The 20,359-nt window shown below is 42.3% G+C and overlaps 1 protein-coding gene and 1 long non-coding RNA gene across 2 annotated transcripts in view; one reads left to right on the forward strand and one right to left on the reverse strand.

Annotated features, from left to right (window-relative positions):
- The window catches only part of LOC139184196 (uncharacterized), a 119,299-nt gene that overhangs the window by 17,633 nt on the left and 81,307 nt on the right, over nt 1-20,359 (reverse strand). Inside the window, exon 2 of the long non-coding RNA XR_011567741.1 lies at nt 4,976-5,084. This is a non-coding gene — a long non-coding RNA (uncharacterized lncRNA). The remainder of the gene's footprint in view (nt 1-4,975; nt 5,085-20,359) is intronic.
- On the forward strand, nt 14,266-16,331 carry ADRB2 (adrenoceptor beta 2). Its single transcript, XM_019965194.2, has one exon. The coding sequence runs from the start codon at nt 14,525-14,527 to the stop codon at nt 15,779-15,781; it is 1,257 nt and encodes a 418-aa protein (XP_019820753.1). The 5' UTR covers nt 14,266-14,524; the 3' UTR covers nt 15,782-16,331.

Here is a 20,359-nt window from a genome sequence, read left to right on the forward strand (position 1 = left end):
CCCCACAACTGCATACACATAGTGCATTTGATCTCACCACCAGGGTCTGAGGGCAGGTGGGAGAGGAGTAAAATTGCTTTACAAATATGGAAACAAAGATCTGTTACCCTAAGACCCACAGGAGCAGTGCCGGGGTTTCTTTCCTTATCTGCTCCTTGGGCACAGCACTGCTAGGCAAATTTCTGTGAAATAGCCTCATTTATCCCACTATCAACTTCTTTTTCTAGATTTTACCTTTTCATGGCCTGCCTGCCTCCTTCTTTAATTTCTCTTAAACCTCAACTGCTTATCCCAGCATTCAGGGGTTTTCAAAATACATAGCCTGACTCACATCTTACTGTTCCTCTCCTGATATATCAGGTGTTATCAGCTGTCCTGCAAAAGCTATTCTCCTGCAATATGTTCCTCAAACATAGTTCAAGGTTTCCCACTTCCACATTCATTCACATCATCTCTCCTCTATGGTATTCTCTCTTTCTGCTCCCTGGTGACCCAAATCACATCCATCCTCAAGCCAAGCTCCATGGTCACCAACTGAATGATACATTATAATTTCTCTTTATCTTCACCCACATAACGAACAAGACCAGCCCTCTGTTGATTTCAGATCTCCTTTATACCTTTTTGGTAGCCTTTGTCACACAGTCCATCATATCATAATTTTCCTACTTAACTTCACTGTGTTACAGTAAATCTTTGGGAGGCAGCTAACTGTGTCCCCCAGAGCTTTCAGCAGTACCTGCAGTTATAATAAGGCAGCCACCAAAACTCCCATATGCATGTCTTTAACATGAGAAAAATGCAATCATTTCATATAATTTGCTTTTATACCTCAGTGATAAAGCATGAACAACTTTCTGAGTCTGCAAGTTTTGGTTACTTCATTCTTTTTAATAACTACAATTCATAATATGTTTCTTTTAATTCAGTGAACGATTTTCCCTTTCTGAACAATTAGTTTCATTTTCATCACAAGTGAAACAGTATCTTTACATAAACACCTGACATTTAAGAAACAAATTTCCAGCAACAGAACTGCTAGGTGAAGGGATATATACATTTTAATAAATTCTACCAAATTACTCTCCAAACAGCTGTATCAATATATTTTCTTTTTTAAAAAATCTTATTAGTCCCTTGGCTAAAGACTCTATTACCCAATGCTCTCTGCTCTTTTGGAAGACTTCCCCATGCCTTCTCCCCAGTGTTATCTGGGGTGATGGAGAGCTGAATTAGTCCTCTTCTATTCATAATAGCAAGTTCCTAGCTCATAGCATTTACTTCAACTACATGGAAATGAAGCTTACATACTAACATCCACTACTACCCTGTAAGTTTCTTAATTGCAAGAACCTTGCCTCTTTCATTTCTTTATATTCTCCAAACCTATACAGACTGGTTCCAAATAGGAAAAGGAGTTCGTCAAGGCTGTATATTGTCACCCTGTTTATTTAACTTATATGCAGAGTACATCATGAGAAATGCTGGACTGGAAGAAACACAAGCTGGAATCAAGATTGCCGGGAGAAATATCAATAACCTCAGATATGCAGATGACACCACCCTTATGGCAGAAAGTGAAGAGGAACTCAAAAGCCTCTTGATGAAAGTGAAAGTGGAGAGTGAAAAAGTTGGCTTAAAGCTCAACATTCAGAAAACGAAGATCATGGCATCCGGTCCCACCACTTCATGGGAAATAGATGGGGAAACAGTGGAAACAGGGTCAAACTTTATTTTGGGGGGCTCCAAAATCACTACAGATGGTGACTGCAGCCATGAAATTAAAAGACGCTTACTCCTTGGAAGGAAAGTTATCACCAACCTAGATAGCATATTCAAAAGCAGAGACATTACTTTACCACAAAGGTTCGTCTAGTCAAGGCTATGGTTTTTCCTCTGGTCATGTATGGATGTGAGAGTTGGACTGTGAAGAAGGCTGAGCGCCGAAGAATTGATGCTTTTGAACTGTGGTGTTGGAGAAGACTCTTGAGAGTCCCTTGTACTGCAAAGAGATCCAACCAGTCCATTCTAAAGGAGATCAGCCCTGGGATTTCTTTGGAAGGAATGATGCTAAAGCTGAAACTCCAGCTCTTTGGCCACCTCGTGCGAAGAGTTGACTCATTGGAAAAGACTCTGATGCTGGGAGGGATTGGGGGCAGGAGGAGAAAGGGACGACAGAGGATGAGATGGCTGGATGGCATCACTGACTCAATGGTTGTGAGTCTGAGTGAACTCCGGGAGTTGGTGAGGGACAGGGAGGCCTGGCGTGCTGCGATTCATGGGGTCGCAAAGAGTCGGACACGACTGAGTGACTGATCTGATCTGATCTGATCTGATACTTTAAGGATGTCTAAGTAAATGGGCCTGTGTGTGTGTGTGTGTGCATGCACACACACGCATATATGTAAGGTATCTGCCCTCTGTATTCTGGACCCTGTATTGGGATATTGGGGATACAAAGATGGATAAATTAGTATTAGAAAGCAATGAGGAATGATGCTAATATAGGATAGGTGCTACTGTTTGGGGAGATGCAAAAGCAAATACTAGAGACATCTATCCTGCTCTCAGAGTTAGCAAGTCTTCCTGGAGGAAGCTGACAAAGTATGAATAAATGTGTGAGTGGTGCTGGCAGTGGGGACCATGCAGGAGATGAGGGGAGAAGGGAAGGAAGTATAGTAGTCAAAAGAGGCTGCCATGAGTGGAGGAAAGAGGCTGGATGAAGCCCAGAGGCTCAGCGCAGATAACGTCCAACCAGTCTCCCTACTGCGATAGGACAGTGCTGCCTCTTCATTGCAGCCTGCAGCGGCATGGTAGAATCTAGCTCAGAGACCCTGACAACCAGGGTGGTTCTACCTCAGCAGCCTGAATATGCAGTCCTTTCACTGAGTCTGAAATATGAGTTAAGTCGTTCAGAATCAGGCTTTTGATCAGACAGAGCTGGGTCAGAAGAACTTCTAGTCCTCCATCTACCTATGGTGTAATCTGTGGCAGGCTGCTTAATTTCTTTAAATCTTAGTTTTCTCATCTGTGAAATGGGAATAAGTGTGCCACCTCATAATGCTCTATGAGATGAGATAAAAGTTGAGAGTATGTATGTAAGGTGCCTATGGCCAGCTCCTGGTATGTAGAGTACACACATAATAAATGAAACCTATGCCTGCTGCCTTTCAGATCCCTTCACAATCACCAAATAAATGACTAGGAAGAGATCGCTTGACTCAACCTTCCCATTTTACAGATGAGGAAACTGAGGCCCAGTGAGGGGCAACTGTACAATGTGAGGCTAGACTCTCTTCCTCTGGGCCAGCATGTGTTTCACCACCCCACAGTGATCAGACTCCACTGAGCACCTGCACCTCCTCCTCTTGAACCAGTGAAGTCTTTTCCCCTGTGGCACCAGCAAAAGGCACCTTTGGCGGGAGGCCAGCCCTGCTCCCTTTTAAGCTCCTGAAGGCATTTCTCCTTCTTTGCCCATCCTCCCCAGCTGCAGTTGGCTTTACCTTCGCCCACGGTTTCACTGTCACCCCTACGTCTTGCCTTCCTCTCTTCTAGTAGATACTTCTTGATCCCTCCAATCATTTCATCTCCACTTTCCTGCAGGGCACACAATTTCACTTTCTTTCCTTGGGCTCCAGTGCTGGGCCATTTGCAGTTAGGGGGTCTTCAGCCCAAGAGACTTCATGCACAATCTCTTTCCTGTGAGAGGTTTCCTGAGTGCTGTGGCTAACAGATCTTTCCATGGCTTTTCTAGGTTTAATGTTAATAATTAATTCAGCACTTACTATATAGCAGGGCAGTTCTAACCATTTTTCAGATATTAACGTATTTGTTCCTCTAAACACCTGCAAGGGGTTGTAAGATATTGTTATCAGTAGGCCCAATCTACAGATGAGGAAGTCGAGACACAGGGAGATTAAGTAACTTGCTTGGAGTTTGACAGCTAAGAATTGGAAGAAGCAGGGCTTCAAACCAAACAGTTGGCTCCAGAGATGCTCTAGAGTGTCTCACAGGATCAAGTCATGCTTGGGCTTCTGTCTGAAACCATCACTGACTGGCTTTGCTTCTGCCACTCCCTGACTGGTTTCTCTTGGGAGCCCATCCTTCATCAATTACTTGCACACAAACCCTCATCTCAGCAGCTGCTGCTAGGAAATCCAACCTGAGACTTCTTCCAACTATTCACTCCAAAAGTTACCACTATTAGTAGTTTGATATGTACAAAGGATTTTTTCCATGTTGGATAAATTTATTTATTCATTTAAACGACTGCCCTTAGAGAAATATGTCGTGAAATTGAAACTGCACTAGAAAATGTAAGATGACAATAAGGACAACAATGATGATGATGACAATGATAAACACTTTTTCTGAAGCACTGCGCTAAGTTCCTTAAATGTATTATTTCCTTTAACCATCAAAAAGCATCCTCTGAGAGCACCACTATTCAGGGAATGCTTACACTGTAATGACAACCACCAACAGACACATTACCCCAAATCTATTCATCTTTCAAACATTATTATTTTTCTTTTGACCATGTGGCATGTGGGATCTTTGTTCCGACCAGGAATCAAACCTACACCACCTGCATTGGAAGTGCAAAGTCTTAACCACCGGACCATCAGGGAAGTCCCTAAACATTTTAACTTTCATTTTGATGTCCAACCAAAACCTCCAACTCAATATGGCTATATTGAAATTCATCACTTCTTCCTATCCTACAAACACTTAGGCTAAGCTGCTCTCCTCACCTCTGCTTAGCAATGGCCCCCATTCCTTTGATTCATCTCCTCAATCTCCAGCAATCCAACTTGGGCTGATTTCTTCTGTTGTCTGGTCTCTTGGTTCTCTCCCTCCCTTTCCAAACCCAGTTTTTCATACATTCTTTCTATTCCCTTAACAGTCAGCCAAGAGATTTTATACTTATTTTATACACAAACATTCTGAGGTCCAGAGACCTCAAGTATATTACCTGCAGCACTCTGTTAAGGGCAGAATCAGGACTGGAATCCAGGTCCACTTGGCTCCAAAGGCCAGGTTCTTTGCACGACAGCTGTGTGTTCCATTAGTGTGGCCTAGGGCTGAGACACCAAAGGTATAATAAGGAATTATTTTAAACACTTCAGTAACACTACACTTAATAACAGTGTAGGAATTATTTTTACCCTTTTCAATTTTCTTTTGATCTTTTAAAATATGGAGAAGGTCCTACTGAATGTTAGAACACCATTAAGTTCTCCCTGGAACTTGCTAATCTTACTTTTCAGTAAAATGAAAGCAGACTTCAGGCTTAGAACTTGGAAGGCAACAAAGTCTAGCTAGAATTTATTAACATTGCTCTGTGTTCATGGTTACCTTCTATTTACGGCTGGTGACACTGGTTTTCCATGTGCAGTAGTGACAATAGTACAAAATTTTCTTTAAAAATAAATGTATTTGAGTTTTAGAAATAAGTCAGCATCAAAAAAAAGTATTCAGTAAGTAATAGTACACCTCCTACTCAGAATAGCAGGAATCTCAATGGTGAAATATGCCAAAAAGAAACCAAACAAACATAGCCAAGTTGCTTTGTGGGGTAGTGACAGTTTTTGCTTGCCAACTCTTTGGTAGCTCTTCAGAGCAGGAACTCATCTCCTCAATGGCCCTCAATGTGCTTCCTTCCCACTACAGGCTTGTTCAGTTCAGAATAGGAAGGCCCTTAGATGTCATCTATCCCTACCTCCCATTTAATGGCCAAAGACTACAGCTCTAAGAAAGGTGACTTTTTTAAAGCTATCCAACCCCAAAGAAAGGCAATGCTAAAGAATGCCCAAACTACGACACAATTGCACTCATCTCACATGCTAGCAAAGTAATGTTCAAAATTATCCAAGCCAGGCTTCAATAGTACATGAACTGAGAAATTCCAGATGTTTTCAAGCTGGATTTAGAAAAGGCAGAGGAACTAGATTCAAATTGCCATCATCTGTTGGATCATCGAAAAAGCAAGAGAGTTCTGAAAAACATCTATATCTGTGGTATTGACTACGCCAAAACCTTTGACTGTATGGATCATAACTGTGGAAAATTCTTCAAGAGATGGGAATACCAGACCACCTGACCTGCCTCCTGAGAAATCTGTATGCAGGTCAAGAAGCAGCAGTTAGAACTGGACATGGAACAACAGATTGGTTCCAAATCAGGAAAAGAATACGTCAAGGCTGTATATTGTCACTCTGCTTATTTAACTTACATGCAGTGTACATCATGAGAAATGCTGAACTGGATGAACCACAAGCTGGAATCAAGACTGCTGGGAGAAATAACAATAACCTCAGATATGCAGATGATACCATCCTTATGGCAAAAACCGAAAAAGAACTAAAGAGCCTCTTGATGAAAGTGAAAGAGGAGAGTGAAAAGGTTGGCTTAAAGCTCAACATTCAGAAAACTAAGATCATGGCATCCGGTCCCATCACTTCATGGCAAATAGATGGGGAAACAGTGGAAAAAATGACAGACTTTATTTTGGAAGGCTCCAAAAATCACTGCAAATGGTGACTGCAGCCATGAAATTAAAAGACACTTGCTCCTTGGAAGAAAAGTTATGACCAAACTAGACAGCATATTAAAAAGCAGAGACATTACTTTGCTGACAAAGGTCCATCTAGCCAAAGCTATGGTTTTTCCAGTAGTCATGTATGGATGTGAGAGTTGGACTATAAAGAAATCTAAGTGCCAAAGAATTGATGCTTTTGAACTGTGGTGTTGGACTCTTGAGAGTCCCTTGGACTGCAAGGAGATCCAACCAGTCCATCCTAAAGGAAATCAGTCCTGAATATTCATTGGAAGAACTGATCCTGAAGCTGACACTCCAATACTTTGGCCACCTGATGAGAAGAACTGACTCACTGGAAAAGACCCTGATGCTGGGAAAGATTGAACTTGGGAGGAGAAGGGGACAACAGAGGATGAGATGGTTGGATGGCATCACCGACTCAATGGACATGAGTTTGAGTAAACTCTGGGAGTTGGTGATGGATAGGGGCCTGGTGTGCAGCAGTTCATGGGGTTGCAAAGAGTCAGACACGACTGAGCAACTGAACTGACTGACTGACTGATAGTATTATAGTTGTCCTGGGACCAGAACCTAGGTCTCCTTATGCCCAATTCATGCCCTCTCCTCTGCATCAAACTGATGATGACTTTCACTTACCATCACACCCTTGTTCATTCCCAGATCTAAAGGAGACTCCCAGAAATTCTGGTTGGATTCAGTAAGGGAAATTAAGCCCCATTCCCTAAAGCAGCTGTTACACTGCAAGCTCTTAGGAGGGTAATACTTATGTAGCACCCTTGGGAAAACTGGGAGGAACAGGCACTCAAACACTTTTCTGTGGGATTTAATTCTCTTATAAAACCCCAATGGAGGAAAGCTGCTAGAGGCTAGCCCCTTTGGATGACTGACTGTCCTCCGGCCAAGAAGTCCTTCATATGACCATCTGAAGTTCCTCCTGTTTTAATTTAATGCCGTCTCTTTTTGTTCAGTCCCCCTGAGATGCAGAGAATTTATTAGCATGTATCTCATAAAACACCAGTATAGCAGGAAATTACATTAATCTGATACAGTTAGCTGCTCTGAAAGCTTTGCTGTTTGCTCTGCTTGCTTTATGGTTGCCAAGGTAATTGTAAATTGATTGTTTGATGACTTGCTCTAGGATCACTCTAGGTATTGATATTGAGACACTGACAAGCCCAAGTATGACTAGTAAGATATCTGATGGTGAAGAAGACTCTAGACCCAAAGGAACAGAAATATTTAACCTAAAGAGTAGAAGACTCAGGTGAACTCGAAGGGATTCTACCAAAATCTCAAGGACAATCTTGAAAGAGAGAGTAGACTTGTTCAAGTGCCCTCAAGGGGGCAGACTTAAGATCCATGGGTAGAAATTATCAGAAGATGGATTTCAGTTCAATATCTGGATAGTTGGAGAAACGTACACCAATGAAAAGAACTGGTGTGCTTGCTTTCATTAGAGATAGCTGTCAAAGAATTTTGGCAGATGCACTATGTAAGGAGCTACCTAGGCTAAGAGATGCTTCATTCAAAAGTCACTAACATCCCATCCAGCTATATAACTCAATGATGAAAGTCATTTTCATCATCATTTTTCTTACTAAGGAATCAAGTTTTATTCCTTTCAAAAGTCTTTTTCACAAAAATTCAAATTAAAAATAAATTACTCATTATTTATATTCAAAGTGGCCTTTCACAATGTGATCTGATAAGACATACATTCTTTAAATACATTTTGATTCAAAAATAAGATTTCAATAATAGCTATCTCTTTTCCAAGGCAATATGCTAAGCTTGCATGCATTTAGTCTCATTTACTGTAAACTTAATGAGGCAATACCATACAGAGATCATACTAAAGACAAACATTTGAGATCATCATTTAAAAAAAAGAAAACTATAGATTTTCTCAGTTTAGAGGATCATAAAGATGGAAAAAGTCTTCAAGATGGAGGTCAAAAATATTGTAAGCAATTATCCTCCAGTTGGGAAGATCTCCTGGAGGAGGGCATGGCAACCTACTCCACTATTCTTGCCTGGAGAATCCCCATGGACAGAGGAACCTGGTGGGTTTGATAGATAGATCACAAAGAGTCAATACATCACAAAGAGTCAGACACGACTGAAGCAACTGAGCACATCCCCCAACTATAAATAAATTTTTTAAAAAAGAAAAAAAGACTGATGTCAAGTAGCTTACCATCTGTTTTCTTCTAGGAAACATTCAAGTCTTTCCTCCATTTTAAGTTAATTCTTGCATATGGTGTATCATTGTGGTCTAGTTTCATTCTTTTGCATGTGTCTGTCCAGTTTTCCCAATGCTGTTTATTGAATAAGCTGTTCTCTCCTCCACTGAATATTATTGCCTCTTTTGTTGTAAATTAATTGACCGTATATGCAAGGGTTTATTTCTGGGTCTTCTACCCTGTCCCATTAATTATGTGTTTGTTTTGATTACTACAGCTTTGTAATATAGCTTGAAACCAGAGAGCTTGATGACTTCCAATCTATTCTTCTTCCTCAAGATTGCTTTGTCTATTTGGGGTCTTTGTGGTTCCAAAGACATTTTAGGATTGTTTGTTCTATTTCTATGAAAAATCCCGTTGGGATCTTGACAGGAATTGCATTTCCATTTCCTTGTGTCTTCTTGAATTTCTGTCATCATGGACATCATTTTCTGATAGTTTGTTGTTAAGGATATAGAAACGCAATTAATTTTTGTATGTTATTTTGTACCCTGCCACCTTACTGAATTCAATTGTTCTAACAGGTTTTGGGTAGCATCTTTAAGGTTTTCCACATAAAGTCATGTCATTGTTAGAACAATTAATTGCATTTCTATATCTTTAACAACAAACTATCAGAAAGAGGAATTAAGAAAACCCCATTCACAACTGCATCAAAAAGAATAACATGCCTGGGAATAAATTTGACCAAGGGGGTGAAAGAAAGACCTGTACACCAAAAATGATGTCAATGATAACAGAAATTCAAGAAGACACAAAGAAATGGAAAAATATTCTGTGCTTATGGAGTGGAAGAATTCATATCATTAAAATGACCATATTACCCAAAGAATGGACATCTTTGCCATCTTGTCCCTGATTTTAGAGGAAGAACTTTCAACCTTTCACCATGTAGTATGTTTGTTGTGAGCTTGTTATATGTGCCCTTGGTTAGGCTGAAGTACATTCCTTCTGTATCTACTTTGTATAAACCTCCTAGAAGAAAACATAAGTGGTAAGCTACTTGACAGTGATCTTAGCAAAAAATCTGTGAATCTGAATCCAAAAGAGAGGCAATAAAATGAAAACCAAGCAAGTGGGACTACATCAAACTAAAAAGCTTCTGCACAGCAAATGAAACAATCAACAGAATGGAAAGGCAACCTACTGAATGGGAGAAAATATTTTCAAATCATATATCTGATAAGAGATTAATATCCAAAATATATTAAAAACTCATAAAATTCAATAGTAAACAAGCAAACAATTTGATTTCAAAAAATGAGCAGAGGATCTGAGTATACATTTTTCTAAAGAAAGCATACAGATAGTCAACAGACACATGAAAAGAAGCTCAACATCACTAATCACCAGGGAAAGGCAAATCAAAACCACAATGAGCTATCACCTAACATCAGTTAGAATAGCCATTACCAAAAACAAAAAAAGCGTTGGTAAGGATGTGGACCAAAGGGAACTCTCACGCACTGTTGGAGGAAATGTAAATTGGTGCAACCACTATGAAAAAAAGTATGGGGTTGAGTTCCTCAAAAAATTAAAAGTAGATCTAACATATGATGCAATTATTCCACTTCTGGGTGTCTGTCTGAAGAAAACAAAAACACTAAATCAAAAAGATGTGTGTACCCCCATGTTCTTTACAGCATTATTTACAACAGCCAAGATAAGAAAGCAACATAAATATACACTGATAGATGAGTAGATAAAGGAGATCTGATACACACACATAAATGGAATACCACTACATCATAAAAAAGAATGAAATCTTGCCATTTACAACAATGTGGATGAACCTTAAGGGAATGATGCTAAATGAAATGTCAGACAAAGACAAATGCATATGATTTCATTTGCAAGTGAAATCTAAAAAATAATACAAGTGAACAACAAAAGAAAACAAAACAGAAGTCATAGATACAGAGAACAAAATGGTGTTTGCCAGAGTGGAAGGGTCATAGGGAAAGGGTAAAACAGGGGAAGGGGGTCAAGAGGTACAAACATTTAATTATAAAATAAATAAGTCATGGGGATGTAACGTATAGCATGGGGACTGCAGTCAGTAATATTGTAGAGCATACTTGAAAGTTGCCAAGAGAGCAAATCTTAAAAGTTAACTTTTAATGCATGGTGATGGATGGTAACAAGACTTATTGAGGTGATCACTTCACAATGAATACAACTACTGAATCATTACATTGTACACTTGAAACTGATGTGTTATATGTCAATTACACCTCAACAATAAAAATAAATGTTTTAAAAGATGGAAATAATCTTGCCTAAGCCAAGACCAGTCTAAGAGTTTTCTAAGGCATCCAGATATTCATGTGAGAGCATTCCTTGGCTCACAGAGCCTTACTCCTCTTTAAACATTTGTTTGGTAAATCAAAATGTGACTTTTTTTCCTGTTTGGCAGGCAGGAAATGACAAATCAGAGTCGTAAGGGATTGATAAAATATGTAGTTAGACACTATCAATCACCATAAAAGAGCCTGCTTTTCCTTACATCTAACAAAGGTACATTTAGAACTTTCCAGTTCAACTAAAACATTAACTCTCTAAGACCACAAGCCCAGTAAGCAGTGCTAGTCACACTCCTCCACTGGGAAATGAAGCTACAATGTTGGGCGGTGAAAACACGTGAGACCAGGAACAGACCTGGACTCCCAGTCTTCCCTGTCACCTTCGACCAGACACTTTCCTAATTTTCAAACTGGAAGCGTGGAGAGAATAAATGATCTATTAAACTCTTTTCCATTCTGTCTTTAATCTTACAATTCTAAAAAAGGAGGTCAGGTAAAAGACTCCTGGCATGAAGACATTTTGAAATTTCTATCAGCCACAGTGATATAAGAAAAGAAAGGGGAAGAGATTGAGAGGGGTGCCCATTTGGCAAAGCTGATGAGGCAAAGGCCTGGAACTTTGTTGACATAGCAGCCTCCCTTCTGGATTTAGTGTTTGTGGGTTTTTTAAAAGGTGCTTCCCAAAATAATCAATGTTAAAATTTTAAGTGACTTACATGTATATCTAAATGATCAATTAATGTTTGTCCTATAAGGGCTTTCTTTGTTCCTTTATTGTTATAAGAAGGTTAAACAATATGCTTATTTATTTCATAGCTTCACAAACAGGAAGGAGGCTTTAAATGGCCCAGTTTCACAATTTGGGGTAGATATATATTTAAAGAAATATTGCATAATTGCATAATGCACACTGCCTCTTCCTAAAATGCATCATACCAGAGCCAATTTTGGAAAACACAAATATGGGGTGGGTATATTTTGAAAACTATGTGAACATAATAGATTCTTAATTAATATGTGTGGCTTTTATGGGAAATATTTGTTATTTTAAGGCATCTGTCATGCAAAAACAATTTCTGCTAGTGAAGAAAGTTAAAAAGAGCATGTAGTTTAAATTTTGTTTCTGAGTTATACTTCTTGTGTAAATGCCCATGTTACTTTTGTCCTAAAGCATTTTAGTGTTCTATTAGAGAATATGAACAATATCTTCTAAACTACTAAGTAATTTATATAAATTTATGTATAACCTTTATTTGTGTGGCATTTATAAGTGCAAATCATAATTACATTTGTCATTATATCATCTGATTCTCATTCAGCACAATGGAAGTGACTTAATTCCTCATTTAGACATAGGGGAAATTAGGCTCCACATTTTTTATTTGCCTAAGGAATATGAGCTAGAAAGTTCTAAGATGAGAATTTGAAACCTGGTATTCCAATTCCAGTTGTGGTCCTTCTTCCCCATCCTCTATTCCTTTCTGCACTGTGGTGACACGGTACATTGAAAGGATTAAAAGATGGATTTTAGAGTCAAACAGAACTGAGTTCAGCTTCTGCTTCTGGCACTGCCTGGTCTTGTGCCCATGGGCAAGCTATTTTCTTCTTTGAGACCCATTTGTGAATTAAGCTAAAAATAGTTATACCCCACCCCACCCTAACAACACACACCATGGGACTGTGGGAAGGATTAAATGGAATAATGCATTAAAAGCACATAGCAGAACGTTCCATAAATGTTAGCCATTGTTATGTTATTATGTAATCTAGAAAATATGTTCAGTTACACTGCATGAAATACTTTCCATGTTTCAAAGACACAAATGATACATGGGAAATCAAACCCTGAAAATTAATTTTTTAAACAGTAAATTCATATGCCACATGCAAAGGATAGTATTTCATGGACAAAGACTCTAGTTTTTTAAGAGAAGTTATCTTTTGCTTTCTGTGGTTTCAAAACATTTCTTAATGTTAACACCTTCTTAATAATCTGAGCCATATGAAATTGTCATCTATTTAAAGTCAGATACCACAGAAAAGTGGCAATTTCATATGGCTCAGCCCAACAGATCAACAAACTACCGAACAGAAGATTTTTTCTAGTTGCAAAGGGATTATTGAAGAAGTTGAACTTGAAAATTATTTCATTTTCAACATATTCTCATTTTAACGGAGAAGGAAGGAACGATGCCACACTCCCTAGAATTAAGAATTAAAGCATACAACGTTCTCTTCCTATCCTCAAGCACATACATGTATACCCCAGCTCCAAATGAAATCCCAAGAGTAAAATTAGGTCTCAACCCCTGCAAATTCCCAAGGAGGGCACCAAAAGTACTGGACAGCAAGCATGCTGAGGAGATTGGCTGCTGCTAAAGTCACCACCTGTGGTCTTGCCAAATGTCTGAAAGGGAATATACCATGAGTCCTGTGTACTGGGGAAGATGGAGTGGATGTCCAGGGGGCAAGGGTAAAGAGTTTGGAATATCCAGATGGGGAAGTCCTTCTCTGTGGCACACTGCTTGCCTCCAAGTGGGCGTTTGTATGCTATTTGTTTACTTTTTTTGTCTGTATGTCCGTGTCTTTATGCTTCCGGGTGCTCCTGGTTTGCTCCTGGCCATGTCTCTTGTGTTGGACAGGGGTGACTTTGTGCCAGTCGGCTTCTGTGCCTGCGCGCTCGTTAGTGCGCTGGATGGGTGTGTCTGAGTGTCTGTGGCTGTGGTTCCGTATAAGTCTAAGCATGTATGTCGGGGTACAGTGCGCCTGCCTGTGCGTGTCTCGGTGGGCACGATCATCTATTTCCGAATGCGAGGGAGTGCCGGAGTATTGCCATCTACCCTGAGACCAAGCCGCACAGGCGCCCCAGGCAGACAGGTAGCAGTCACGAAAGAACTGGCACCTTCTAGTTGGCTGGTAAGCTCGCCAGAGCCGGCTTCAGCCTCCGGGGCCAGCCGAGAGAGCCCCGAGGGAATGGTGGCCGACCCGCCCTCCTAGAGCAGTTGGGTCCCGCCCGGGCCAGCCCCTGGAGCAGGCAGGAGAAGGGAGGGAAGGGGCGGGAGAGGGCGTGGGCCTCGCCCCTTTGGGGCTTCCCGCGTTCTATTGGTTGAAAGTTGTAGCACGTCACGGGGAGGGCAGTTCCCCTAAAGTCCTGGGCACATAACGGACAGCGCGCACTCAGAGACGGCTTCTCCAGAGCGCAAGCTGGAACTGGCTGAACTGACAGGCACTGCGAGCCCAGAGTAGCCCCGGAGCTGAGTGCACCACGCACCCCTACCACACCCACACCCACCCACGGCCGCTGAATGAGTCTTCCAGGTGCTCGCTTGCTGCCCGCAGCGCCCCGCCGGAGGTCCGCTCGCTGAGGGCGGCTGGTGCGCCGGCAGCCTGTGCGCTCACCTGCCAGCCTGCGCGCCATGGGGCAGCCCGGGAACCGCAGCGTCTTTTTGCTGGCGCCCAACGCAAGCCACGCGCCGGACCAAAACGTCACGCTGGAACGGGACGAGGCCTGGGTTGTGGGCATGGGCATCCTCATGTCGCTTATCGTCCTGGCCATCGTGTTTGGAAACGTGCTAGTCATCACAGCCATTGCCAAGTTTGAGCGTCTCCAGACGGTCACCAACTACTTCATCACCTCCCTGGCCTGTGCTGACCTGGTCATGGGCCTGGCAGTGGTGCCCTTTGGGGCCTGCCACATCCTCATGAAAATGTGGACTTTTGGCAACTTCTGGTGTGAGTTTTGGACTTCCATTGACGTGTTATGCGTCACGGCCAGCATTGAGACCTTGTGCGTGATCGCTGTGGATCGCTACTTAGCCATCACGTCACCCTTCAAGTATCAGTGCCTGCTGACCAAGAATAAGGCCCGGGTGGTCATTTTGATGGTGTGGATCGTGTCTGGCCTTACCTCCTTCTTACCCATTCAGATGCACTGGTACCGGGCCAGCCACAAGGAAGCCATCAACTGCTATGCTAAGGAAACCTGCTGTGACTTCTTCACGAACCAACCCTATGCCATTGCCTCCTCCATTGTGTCCTTCTACCTTCCCCTGGTGGTCATGGTCTTCGTCTACTCCAGGGTGTTCCAGGTGGCCAAAAGGCAGCTCCAGAAGATCGACAAATCTGAGGGCCGCTTCCATGCCCAAAACGTCAGTCAAGTGGAGCAGGATGGGCGGAGCGGTCTAGGACAACGCAGGACCTCCAAGTTCTACTTGAAGGAACACAAAGCCCTCAAGACTTTAGGCATTATCATGGGCACTTTCACCCTGTGCTGGCTGCCCTTCTTCATTGTCAACATTGTGCACGTGATCAAGGATAACCTCATCCGTAAGGAAATATACATCCTTCTAAACTGGTTGGGCTACATCAACTCCGCTTTCAATCCCCTTATCTACTGCCGGAGCCCAGATTTCAGGATTGCCTTCCAGGAGCTTCTCTGCCTGCGCAGGTCTTCATTGAAGGCCTATGGGAATGGCTGCTCCAGCAACAGCAATGACAGGACTGACTACACAGGGGAACAGAGTGGATATCACCTGGGGGAGGAGAAAGACAGTGAACTGCTGTGTGAAGACCCCCCAGGCACCGAAAACTTTGTGAACCAGCAAGGTATTGTGCCCAGTGATAGCACTGATTCACAAGGGAGGAATTGTAGTACAAATGACTCACTGCTGTAATGCCGGTTTTCTACTTTTTAAGACACCCCTTCTCCCCAGTACCCTGCAACAAAACACTAAACAGACTATTTAACTTGAGTCTAATAAATTTAGAATAAAGTTGTACAGAGATGTGCAGGAGGAAAGATATCCTTCTGCCTTTTTATTTTTTATTTTTTTAAGTTGTAACAAAATATATTTGAGTAACTGTTTCTTGTACAGTTCAGTTCCTCTTTGCCTGGAACTTGTTAAGTTTATGTCTGAAGGGCTTCAGTCTCAAAGGACCTGGGGCTGCTATGTTTTGATGACTTTTCCTGCATATCTACCTCATTGATCAAGTATTAGGGGTAATACATTGCTGCTGGTAATTTGTATCTGAAGGAGACCTTCCTTCCTGCACCCTTGGACTGGAAGATACTGAGTCTCTCGGACCTTTCGCTGTGAACATGGACTCTCCTCGCCCCTCTTATTTGCTCAAACGGGGTGTTGTAGGCAGGGACTTGAGGGGCAGCTTTGGTTGTTTTCCTGAGCAAAGTCTAAAGTTTACAGTAAATAAATTGTTTGACCATGACTTCATTGCACCTGTTTCTCCAAAACCCCTTGACTGGAGTGTGCTTGCCTCCCCCACTGGAAACTGCAGGTAACTATTTGTAATAACTGCCCGGTGACTTAATGTGGAATGACATGCACTGATTGCTTAACCCTTTCGTTTGCCTTTGAATCTGCCACTGCAAACCTGCGTCTCTTCTAACGCTGCTGCTCTCACATCAGTTCTTTCACTGTGTGCTCACCCAGCATAGCTCATCTTGCTCTTCTTACGAGTATTATTCCTATGTTGTAACATCAGAAACACTGACTCATAGAACTGGAGTTATGGGCATCTGTTGTGTGCTTCCATGTGCCTCTGCTGCCCACCTTCCAGTTCTACTTGTTTTGCAGCTGCTTATATTTTTATCTTTGTCTTTTCTCATAGTAGAGATCATAGTGCATCAGGGCTTGGCATTTTGAGGATAAGGAAGTTCTTGTGAAAAAGTTGCTCAAACATAGCCCTGAAATTCCAAGGGAAATGAAAAAGTCATGGGTTATAGGGAGAAAAGCTGGAAAACATGTCACTGGTGAAAACCTCATGATCTAGAAACAGGGTTTGAACCCTCCTCCTTTTGAACCGCTGTCCTTTTTTGCCCCCTCTCCCTGTGACTCTAGTCACTTCAGGACAAATCAAGATTTCTCAACCTCATACTTTTAACATTTTCAGCCAGAGAATTCTCCACTGTGGAAGACTGTCCTCCACATTGTCGGATGTTTAGCAGCAGCCCTGGTCTCTACCCACGAGATGCCAGGAGCATTCCCTGAGCTGTGACAACCAGAAATGTCTCCACTCACTGCCAGATACCCCTACCTTGAGGGATGAAATTGCCCCTGGTTGAGAACCAGTTATGAACTTCAAAAATCTAAGCAGATGTTTCGATTCTGCCTAATATAACCACTTCATTTTGCAGAGCACCAGAGAGGCATTTTTCACACTTTACCCAGTTAGCGACCGACCCTGGGCCAGTGTTCTACTCCATCACACTGCCTTCCAAGCTTATTCACCAGCTGCCCACAGACTGACTGTGAGACATGAATCGTTTGAGAGGGTTTATCAATGAAGGCGAGGCCTCTGAGCCATTACTGCCTGTTTGTGGAGAGATTATAATACTGTTAAGAGGGACGTAAGGGAAAATCATGAAAGTAAACACATTTCTTTTCCCACCCCCTTTCTATTTTTGCCTGTGTGTTTGAGCCAGAGCTTGGCCCAGGTTTGACGGAGTGGATCGTCCTCCTTGGCAGCGCCAGCCAGGAGAGGTTCAGCCTGCAGGGTTCATTGCCATTTCACTCGCTTACAAAGCTGACTCTACTTCTTTCTTCTCTTCTATCCCAGCCAGGGTGCCCAACCAGAAAAGCATTAGTCTCCTCTGCTTCCCATCAGCTCAGTGATAGTGTGTTTCCAGGCGAGCCCTGACATCTCAAGAGAAAGTTAGCTGCCCGTGTTTCTAGAACATGCCATCAGGCTTCAGAGAGTGTGTGCCATTCAGCACTTCTGCTCTTTCTCCAAGGGCTTTCATACCTATTATCACATTCTTCTCCTGGTCTGGCCCCTACACTCAGAGATGCAGGCAGCTTCTGCAGTTAATCTTCACACTCCTCATAGCCTCATGGGATCTTGGACTTGGAAGGAGAAAGCATAAAAAGCATTTGACATCCAAAGAGACTAAAAGCCTGCAAGGGGGATGACCTGCCCAAGGTAAGAAGCCAAGGATGTGAGAGTCGGAGCTAAAGCCAGGGAACCCGGCTGTCATACCAGGAACTGGCGTATTCTCTCCACCACATTGTCATTGAATTTTGCCCTCACCCTCAATCGTGGAATCTTTTCCCTGGGGCTGTCACATTAACAAATTCATTTAAGCAGATGTTTTTATTTCTTTTGAGTCCTTGATAAAGAACACAGGCAGTACACAAATAATCTGCAATAGGGACAAGTGAAAGAATTATTCCTTTTTCTCAGCAAGTGTTCACTAGGATATCCTCAGCATTTAGAGAAACTGGAAGATTCCTTGACTCTTTATGACCTGAAGGGATTTCAAGCCACTCCAGGTAGAAATTTCCTGTCTTATTTAGAAGAAAAAAAAAAAGGTGGAAACTTTTCTATCATCATTTGTAAGTCCCATGGACAATAAATATTATTAATAAACAATGTTATATACATCCTTGTTTGACTAGAGGAGCAAACAATGTAATTTCAGTTAAACACTCTGCTATGAATGTTAGTTCATAAAGTCCCAGCTAAAATGGAGTTTAGCCTAATTCATGTTCATTTAGAAATACTTCAAATATAAGAACATTGATCTGTTAAGAGTTTGGACAAGCAAGAGCATTTTAAGCCTATCTCAGTTCCTTGCTTTCTATATCCTTTTGTTCTGCTTTGTTTCTTTGTGGAGGCAGGCATTTGTCAGTGTCTCTCTGTCCCTCTGTTTGCTGACAGGTTGGTTACATAAGGTTTGTGCTGGATTCATCGTCATAAAGTTGTCTTTGCCTGGACAGCAAGTTCTCGAAGTCTGTCAAATGAGAACCTTATCCTGAGATGCGAGCTGACAGGTGTGCAAAGTGGCAGGCCAGGGTGGGCCTCCTTGGTGAGATCATTATTGGAAGAGGGAATCTGGGGAATAGGGAGCTGGGAAATAGGAACTGTCCTTACACGCTGCTGAGAATGTTTCTGATGTTTCACTTCTACTGCCTAAAGAAGCCTAGGCCGGTATCAGTCAGGTGGTATTTACAACTACTGTATGTAGCAGGGGAAAAATATAGGTTTTAGTCTCTGAATTCTGGAGCATACTATTAATAATACTATGTAGATATCTTCTATGAAATCTTACTAAATATTAGGGACTGTATTAGATACTTTTGGGGGCTTCCCTGGTGGCTCAGATGCTAAAGAATCCACCTGCAATGTAGGAGACCCAGGTTCAATCCCTGGGTCGGGAAGATCCCCTGGAGAAGGGAATGGCAACTCAACTCCAGTATTCTTGCCTGGCAAACTTCATGAACAAAGGAGCCTGGTGGGCTACAGTCCATGGGGTTGCAAAGAGTCAGACAGGACTGAGTGACTAACACTTTCACTTCTTTCACTTTAGGCACCTTTTAGGCACGGAGAAGGCAATGGCACCCCACTCCAGTACTCTTGCCTGGAAAATCCCATGGTCGGAGGAGCCTGGTAGGCTGCAGTCCATGGGGTCGCTAAGACTTTCACTTTTCACTTTCATGCATTGAAGAAGGAAATGGCAACCCAGTCCAGTGTTCTTGCCTTGAGAATACCAGGGACGGGGGAGCCTGGTGGGCTGCCGTCTATGGGTCGCACAGGGTCGGACATGACTGAAGTGACTTGGAGCAGCAGCAGCAGGCATTGTGTGACCTTGACAGTCTTATGAGGTAGGTAGCAAAATTGTATTCATCTAACAAATGAAGTAATTGAGTTTCAGAAAGGTGAAGTCACTTTCCAAAGTCACATAGCCAGCTAGTTGCAGGGTTAGGACTGGAACCCAGGTCCGTGTGATTCCTGAACACACGGAAACCAGGGAGCAACATGTGCCAGTTTATAGTCCACGCCAGAGCAAGTGTTAGAACTGGAAACACAATACCTTGTTGAGAGAAGAGGGCGATTGCTGTGGGTTAGGGCAGGGAGGAATGTTCCCTTGGAAGCATGTGACTGCAGGGTTTGTTGGGAACTGGGATGGGAAACCAATCACTGAAGTACCTGGTTTGCTTCCCTGAGTCTCTGCTTTGTCTTCTCGTCAGAGAATCAGGCCAGATTGAAAAGAGGATATGAAACTTTAAAACAAGCACAAGGTAAAGCAGGAACACAGCCTCACATCCTGGAAAATTCATTTTCTGGTTCCAAAGTTGGGAAGGTCTGCTACATTGAGCAGGTAGCTGGACGTTATGGAAAATATGACCTGCCTTGGTGGCCCTCTGCATGTGCTGGCCATTTTGAGCTAGAATTCTAGGTCAATGGAGATGAACTTCTGACAACAGAGAGCAATGAGGGTTAACACACCTGGAAGG

Source organism: Bos indicus, chromosome 7 (assembly GCF_029378745.1).
Source record: "Bos indicus isolate NIAB-ARS_2022 breed Sahiwal x Tharparkar chromosome 7, NIAB-ARS_B.indTharparkar_mat_pri_1.0, whole genome shotgun sequence".
NCBI classification, from domain to species: Eukaryota; Metazoa; Chordata; class Mammalia; order Artiodactyla; family Bovidae; genus Bos; species Bos indicus.